Source organism: Macaca nemestrina, chromosome 8 (assembly GCF_043159975.1).
Source record: "Macaca nemestrina isolate mMacNem1 chromosome 8, mMacNem.hap1, whole genome shotgun sequence".
Taxonomy (NCBI): Eukaryota; Metazoa; Chordata; class Mammalia; order Primates; family Cercopithecidae; genus Macaca; species Macaca nemestrina.
Window position 1 is genome coordinate 4,799,558 of NC_092132.1, and position 8,153 is coordinate 4,807,710.

Below are 8,153 nucleotides of genomic sequence, written 5' to 3' on the forward strand. Positions count from 1 at the left end.
CTTTGCCTTGCAGCCTGTGGAGAGCTGTCGGGTGTCTCTGCGAGGCAGGGAGCTCATTGCATCTGGGGACACCTGTCTGCAGTGTGAGAGGTGTGGAGGCAGGGCCAGGAGGAGGGATAGGTGGCAGCTCTTTTGAAGGAAGGGTCGCCAGGATGCGGCCACTGTCTGGATGTGGAGAGAGGGATGGCCGCATCTTGGCGGCCATGTGGAGAGTGGGTCACTGCCGGGTCTGGACAGGCAAGGAAGCCATCGCAGAGGGGCGAGGGGAATCTCATTGCTGTCTTTGGTTGAGAGCTTGCGCAGCAGCCCCAGATCAAGGTGACCTGTGGGCAGGAATGAGTCCATCGTGGCCTGGAACTCGGGCGATGGGTGCCCTGAGTGTTTCTCCCGTTGACTAGAGCCGATTCCTCCCCACCTCTCGCCATGTCACACTGTCGCTTCCTTGGGAGGTGTTAACAAGAAAAGCAGAAGAAAGCTGTCACGGACCTGTTGGGGGAGGAGCCCCACACAGTGGGGTGGGAAGACATCCTTGGTGGCTGCCCCAGGAGCTCAGGACCTTGCCCGCCTTGATCAGGAGGCTGGATGGCACGCAGCCTAGCTTCCGCGTTTGCCTTCCAGTCCAGAGTGAAGCAGAGCTCGTTCCCGAGGCCCATGGCCTCCTGGGAGGACAGAATGGATACATTTGACCGGCCAGCCCCTCCTGGCTGGAGCCTGCCCTGAGCTTCTGCAGGAACTTGGCCTCTGCGTGTGCCTTCTCGGCACACAGCCCAGCCTGCACCCCTGGCCTTGGCCGTGCCCCTTGCACACACAGAACCTCCTGGGCCCTGCAGGGGAAGTGTTCTTCCCGTTCCTGAGTGCCAAGCCCTCTCCTCCTGCATCCAGGCCTCCCTGCAGAGAGGATGGTCTCTGCCCTCCTGTGTTTTCACCTCACCGTGAACACGCTTACTGTCTCAGAATCACCGCGGCTGGGAGTCCTAAACCCAGAACCCGTGCATGGGACCGTTGCTCACATGTACTGCCATCTTTAAGCACGACCTTTTCCCCGTCCATGCCCCTAGGTTCTCCACCATGAGTTGCTGGCCATCCGTGAGGCCTGTATCAAGCTGGAAAAAGACTACCAGCCCGGGATCACCTTCATCGTGGTGCAGAAGAGGCACCACACACGGCTCTTCTGCACGGACAAGAACGAGCGGGTGAGTTTCTGCACGACTCCAGGCACGGGGCACGGTTCTCCCCTCAGCCCCACACCCCAAGCACGCTCACAGAGAACGTGCTGGCCCCAGTGCCTCTGTCCCAGGCGACTCTGTCCTCCAAGGGACTTCAGGGGATCCAGGTTTAGGCACTAGAGAAGGCTGTCCTTGATTTGGTAAAGTCTTTTTTGTTGTTGTTTTGGTGAGTTTTCTTTTGTTTTGTTTTGTTTTAAGATGGGGTCTGGCTCTGTCACCCAGGCTGGAGTGCAGTGGTGCGATCATAGCTCACTGCCACCTCTCCCTCCTGGGCTTGAGTGATCTTCCCACCTCAGCCTCCCTGGTAACTAGGACTAAGGCATGCGCCACCACACCTGGCTAATGTTATTTTTACTTTTTGTAGAGGCAGGGTCTCACTGTGTTGTCCAAGCTGGTCTCAAACTCCTGGGCTCAAGCCATCCTCTTGCCTTGGCCTGCCAAAGTGCTGGCATTACAGGTGTGAACCACTGTGCCCCACCAAAAAGTCTTCATTTATAAGTCCCATAGGCCTAGGCTAGGTCTAGGCACAAGATGTCACTTATCTAATAGATTAGCAAAAGAGGCGACTCTGAAAAGGGCCGCATTAGAAACCGCAGCACAGAGCCGTGCAGTCGTAGAGAATTGGCAGAGTGGCGCAAACTCGGACCCCCCGGCAAGTCCCTGTGGCAGGGCTGGAAGGTGGTGCTGGGGGGGAGGAGAGATGGCGGCATTGAAGCACCACGGTTCATCTCACGGGTGTTCTGGAAGGAGAATGTGGAGGAGCAAGAGTTGCAGACAGAACAGCTGAGAATTCTCCACAGCTGACGAAAGCTAGGACACCCAGGTTAAAAGTGTTCTCCGTGTTCCTAGTAGGATAAGTAAAAATAAACTCACATCTATCCACATTGTCCTAGCTGTCTAACGTCAGGGTAGCTGCCTAAGGAAAGAGACCTGCCCAGAAAGGAGGCCTTGGACTGAATCAGAAGACCTTGACCTGGTCAGGGCAGGGCCAGAAGGCAAAGGGTTAACATCCACTCGGCACCCAGGAAAGAAACTTAGAGTGTTAGACTCCCTACGGGCACGCCCCTGCGAGGACACAGGGAAGGCTTACTGTGCAAATGGAAGGCGAAACAGAATTTAAGCATCACAATGAGGAAAAAGGGTATTTTATCACAGTAAAAGGAATCATTCACCAGGCCAGGCGTGGTGGCTCATGCCTGTAATCCCAGCACTTTGCGAGGCCGAGGCAGGTGAGTCACCTGAGGTCAGGAGACTGAGACCAACCTGGCCAACATGGCAAAACCCCCTCTCTACTAAAAATACAAAAACTACCCAGGCATGGTGGCAGGCACCTGTAGTCCCAGGTACTCGGGAGGCTGAGGCAGGAGAATTGCTTAAACCTGGGAGGTGGAGATTGCAGTGAGCCAACATTGTGCCACTGCACTCCAGCCTGGGGGACAGAGTGAGACTGTCTCAAAAAAGAAAAGCAAAAAACAAACAAATAAGTGGAATGATTCACCAAAAAGATATAGCAACTAATGAGCTTGAATGTACCTAACACCAAATTATGTAAAGAAAAAAAAAGTAAAGCAAAAAGTAACAGAATTTTAAGGAGAAATTGATGAACACACCATCAAGGATGGGTATTTTTACACAGCTCTTATTATACTGTTTCCAGACCAAAATGAAAAACTAAGGATAAAACACATGGGGCCAGGCATGGTGACTCATGCCTATAATCCCACTACTTTGGGAGGCCAAGGTAGGAGGATCGCATTAGTCCAAGAGTTCAGGACCAGCCTGAGCAACAAAGTGAAACCCCATCTCTAAAAGAAATTTAAAAATTAGTTGTATATGGTGGCATAAACCTATGGTCCCAGCTCCTCAGGAGGCCAAGGCAGGAGACTTGCTTGAACTCAGGAGGTTGAGGCTGCAATGAGTTGTGATTGTACCACTGCGCTCCAACCTGTCTTAACAACAAAACAAACCCCTGAAAATTGGAAGAGTGAAATGAACAAGCCAAGCCAGATCCAATAGTTAGACAGAATCTTCCCTACAAATAGCTGGGTTCACATGGAAGGTTATAAAAGTTCTACCAGGACAAAGGAAGTCTCAGGAGATTTCCAAACTTCAGTCTTAAGCCATATTTTTTTAATCATTATACAATTAAATTTTAAATCAACAGTAGAAACGAAGTTGAAGAATGTTTTCAACTTTCAATTCACTGCTGAGTACCTCATGCATTAAACATGTAACGAGAATAGAAATCACAAAGTACTCAGAACCTAACAAAAACGAGAATGTCCTGTCAAGGCTTATGCAATGCAGCTAAAACAGTGCAGTCTGTAGATTTAGATGAATTTGTTGTACAACAAGAAAGCGATAAAATAAGCCTAAAGACAGGAAGGATGGGAATAAGAGACCTCAGTCCCCAGGAGTCAAGGGAAGGCTGAGGCGCTCATGGCCTTGGGTGCCTTCCCCTGTCCTCTTCCTCCCCGCTGCAACCCCCAGATCTCTGTTGCCAGGAGGCAGGAGGGCTCCAAAGTCAGCTTACTCCTGGTGACACCTACACGCCACTTCTCCATCCTAGAGTGGAAACTAATGAGGTAGAAACTGAAGAAGAAATAAAGCAGATGAACAAAATCCAAACCTACTTTGAAAAGAGATATTAGAGCCAGACTCGCTGGCTCATGCCTGTTAATCCCAGCACTTTGGGAGGCCGAGGCAGGCGGATCACGAGGTCAGGAGTTCAAGACCAGCCTGACCAACATAGTGAAACCCCATCTCTATTAAATACACAAAAATTAGCTGGGCGTGGTGGCACATGCCTGTAATCCCAGCCACTGGGGAGGCTGAGGCAGGAGAATCACTTGAACCCAGGAAGCAGAGGTTGCAGTGAGGTGAGACCACGCCATTGTGCTCTAGCCTGGGTGACAAAGCAAGACTCTGTCTCATATATATATATTTTTTTTTTTTTTTAAGGTTGCAAAGAAGGGAGCACACTGGAGATTCTTTTTTGTATATATATTTAAAATTTGTACAACTAAAAAAAAATCATCAGGGACCCTGCTAAATGCTGGAGCGGGGCTTGTGGGATGGGAGTTTGCTGCTGTGGTGGCCGTACCTGCATCTCGGCTGGCTTTTTGGTCCATGCTTGTGACCTTGTAATTAAACCATTGAATGGTTCTATGTACCGCCCTGGCCTCTGGGACAGTCTCTAATGGAGCCGCCCTGCTCTCTCAGGTGCAGGGAGCAAGCCACCAGCAGAGCACGGGGCTCCTGACAGCGTTCACGCTGGTGTGCCTGTGCTCGGATGAGGGCCTGTCCGCAGCCAGTCACCTGGTTTAGCTTTGGATTTGTATGTTGGTGACAGTTTCCATCTTGACCTCCAATCAAAACAGCACCAACAGTAGTGAGGGACTCTTAAGGCATGAAAGGCACGTTCTGCAGTGAAGACTGCATTTAACTCATGGGCCTTCATGAGAGTTGGCGGAAAATAACCCCAGCCCACATAGAACATTCGCTAATTTAACTTGGCGATTAGCACTTGTTAAATTGTATTTAACATTATACTACTGAGGACCTGTATTAGCCAATTTAAAAACTTCAAAATAGGGCACCCTGGCCAGTGGGCGGCGCGGCTGCCTGGCTCGCCTGCTTGGCTCTGCCGGTCCCTGGCCGTGTCTAACGAGATGCCTGTGTTGCCGAAGGTTGGGAAAAGTGGAAACATTCCAGCAGGCACGACTGTGGACACGAAAATCACCCACCCCACCGAGTTCGACTTCTACCTGTGTAGTCACGCTGGCATCCAGGTAAGGATGGGAGCCCCCTTTGGACAGTCTTGGCCATCTGCCGTGTCATCCCCACATTCAGCAAACACTTGCCCTCTGGCTGGCACGTGGGACGTGGTGTGTAGGGCCCAGATAGCCAGTAGCCAGGGAACCAGGAAACCCAGGCTGTGCCTGGTGCTGGGGTGGGGGTGGGGGGCTGGGAGGTGGTCAGCATGGACCTCCCAGGGGAAGGAAATCCCATTTGGTAGGGCTGAGGAGCAGGGAGCACCAGGGCCCGTGGGGAGCTGGGGATGTGGTGTGGCTGGAGCTTGGTGAGGTCTGAGCAGGAATTGAGGCACTCAGGCTGCCGTGGGGTGGCAGCTGGGAAGGCCATTGGGAAGCTGCGGTAGGGGCCACGTGGGGCAGCCTCGGTGTTGGGTCACGAGCACTTGGCGCAGTCAGCCTTGCCGTCCCATCTTCGCGTAATCACTGGCCAGGGCCAGACTCCAGCCAAGGACTGGGCACTCAGAGAAGATTGCCATGGTGTTGGTTATCACCTCGAGGCTCTCCTGGGTTCCTTCATGAGGGGACCCCCATCTGGCCGAAGGCGATTCTTGTGAGCATTGAGCAGGTGCAGGAGCACCATGTCCGTGGTAGGAGCTGCCCCATCCCGGCTCTGCAGAGCCTCGGCCTGGGGACAGGAGGAACCTTAGTCACGTGCCATCCCTTCCTGCAGAGAGCTTGATCAGAGGTGCTTTTGGTTTTTCAAAGTATAAGTAAGGACTTGAATATCCCTTCCCAAAGGATTTGAACCCTAGAGTTTGAGGATTTGCTATGAACTTTGTACATACCTTTAATATTCCATTGGAAAGATTTAAAAATGTCACGTTGTTCACATGCCTGACAGAGAAGGAATAGGGGCTGGTGAGTCGTGGCCTGTGGCCAGGTCCAGCCTGCAGCCTGGGAGCTGAGAGGGGGTTCTGCTGTTGGAAGGGTTGAGAGTGGGTTCTGCTGTTGAGAAGCAGGCGATGGAGTGTGTGCAGGGTTTGTGGTGCTTCTTGGTGCAAAGCGCCTGTCCCAGTTTTGGCTTGCTTTGCCAGGGCTGTTGAGATGGGCCTGGGGCCATGCCCTGCCTGTGTGTGCCCTCTGTTCAGGCTTCCCTTCTGGTGGGGGAGCCTCAACCACCAGGGCCTCCCGGGCGTGTTTCCTGGGCAAACTCCTCCTTGAACTTTCTACCCAAAGTCTTTCTAATGGGCGATGCTTCTGTGGTGAGCTGTTTATGGCCCAAGGCTGCCACTGCTGCTGTGTCCTTAGTAGACCCACGGAGACAGATGCCCTCACTCCCCCAGGCCCCGGGACGGCCACCAGTCACACACCAGGAAAGGGGTGCCAGAGCATGTGCAGTGGAGCATCGGGGACGAACGTTCCACTGCCCACCAGCACCAGGGGCCTCAGCACAGGGCTAGACACAGAGCAGGTAGCAGGGACTGTGCTGGACAGGTTGTTGTCAGAAGGGCCTGGGAGGCTGGCAGGTGGAGCCGGCGGTGAGGCAGGCAGGCAGGCAGCGGCGGCAGAGAGGCCTGCAGTCAGCAGCTAGTGCTGCTTTCATTTCAAAGGATCTCCAGCCGCAGGAGGTGTGTAAAATGGTACTCACGTTCACACTCTCACTTCTACAAGGTTACTGCTAATGTGTAATTTTTTTTTTTTTTTAGACGGAGTCTCACTCTGTCGCCCAGGCTGGAGTGCAGTGGCACGTACTCAGCTCACTGCAGCCTCTGCCTCCCAGCGATTCTCATTCCTCAGCCTCCTGGGTAGCTGGGATTACAGGCGCACGCCACCACACATGGCTAATTTTTGTATTTTTAGTGGAGAGGGGGTTTCGCCATGTTGGCCAGGCTGGTCTCGAACTCCTGACCTCAGGTGATCTGCCCAGCTTGGCCTCCCAAAGTGCTGGGATGACAGGCGTGATCCACCACACCTGGCCTAATGTGTAACTTTTGTTAGAGGTCTTTTTGTTGCTGTTATAAATCAATTATATAAAAAGTAAGATACACAAATGGTACTGTTATTGTTACGTCCACTTTCATATTGCTTTATATCTTTTTTTTTTTTTTTGGAGACGGAGTCGCACTCTGTCCCCCAGGCTGGAGTGCAGTGGCACAGACTTGGCTCACTGCAAGCTCCGCCTCCCGGGTTCACACTGTTCTCCTGCCTCAGCCTCCCGAGTAGCTGGGACTACAGACACCTGCCACCACGCCCAGCAATTTTTTGTATTTTTACTAGAGACGGGGTTTCACCTGCATGAAACCCTGGATGGTCTCGATCTCCTGACCTCGTGATCTGCCCGTGTCGGCCTCCCAAAGTGCTTGGATTACAGGCGTGAGCCACCGCACCCGGCCTACTTTATATCTTTGCTATGATTTTTCTGTGTGTAAATAAATGTGTACAGTTTTACACATATGGGGCCATATACTATATGTAGTTATGATGCTTTTTTTTGAAACAGAGGAGTCCCTCTCTGTTGCCCAGGCTGGAGCACAGTGGCAGGATCTCGGCTCACCACAACCTCCACCTCCTGGGTTCAAGCGATTCTCCTGCCTCAATCTCCCAAGTAGCTGGGATTACAGGCGCGTGCCACAGTTGCCTGGCTAATGTTTTTGTATTTTTAGTAGAGACGGGGTTTCACTATGTTGACCAAGCTGAACTCAGACGCCTGACCTCGTGATCCACCCGCCTCGGCCTCCCAGAGTGCTGGGATTACAGGCGTGAGCCGCCGCATCTGGCCTATGATGCATTTTTAATATAAATCTTCTTCCACAGTATCCTTTTCAAGATTTTATGCAAGTCCAACTGTCTAATCTTCTGATCTGCTTTTAGGGGACAAGCAGGCCTTCGCACTATCACGTCCTCTGGGACGACAATCGTTTCTCCTCTGACGAGCTGCAGATCCTCACCTACCAGCTTTGTCACACCTATGTGCGCTGCACACGCTCCGTGTCCATCCCAGCGCCAGCATACTACGCCCACCTGGTGGCCTTCCGGGCCAGGTACCACCTGGTGGATAAGGAACATGACAGGTGAGTGGCATTCCCGGCTGGAGGCCACAGCAGCGGTAGTTTTTGCCACGGGTGTTGGCAGCTGCTTTTCTGAGGAAGCAGCAGGGCCCCAGCAGCTGGAG

The 8,153-nt window shown here is 52.5% G+C and overlaps 1 protein-coding gene across 2 annotated transcripts in view; it reads left to right on the forward strand.

Moving 5' to 3' along the window:
- Positions 1–8,153, forward strand: part of LOC105488387 (argonaute RISC catalytic component 2) — a 119,274-nt gene that overhangs the window by 98,957 nt on the left and 12,164 nt on the right. For both annotated transcript variants that reach the window (XM_071067764.1, XM_011752382.3), the window contains exons 16-18: positions 1,059–1,193; positions 4,916–5,017; positions 7,853–8,052. In XM_071067764.1, coding sequence (XP_070923865.1) covers positions 1,059–1,193; positions 4,916–5,017; positions 7,853–8,052 — 437 coding nt within the window. The remainder of the gene's footprint in view (positions 1–1,058; positions 1,194–4,915; positions 5,018–7,852; positions 8,053–8,153) is intronic.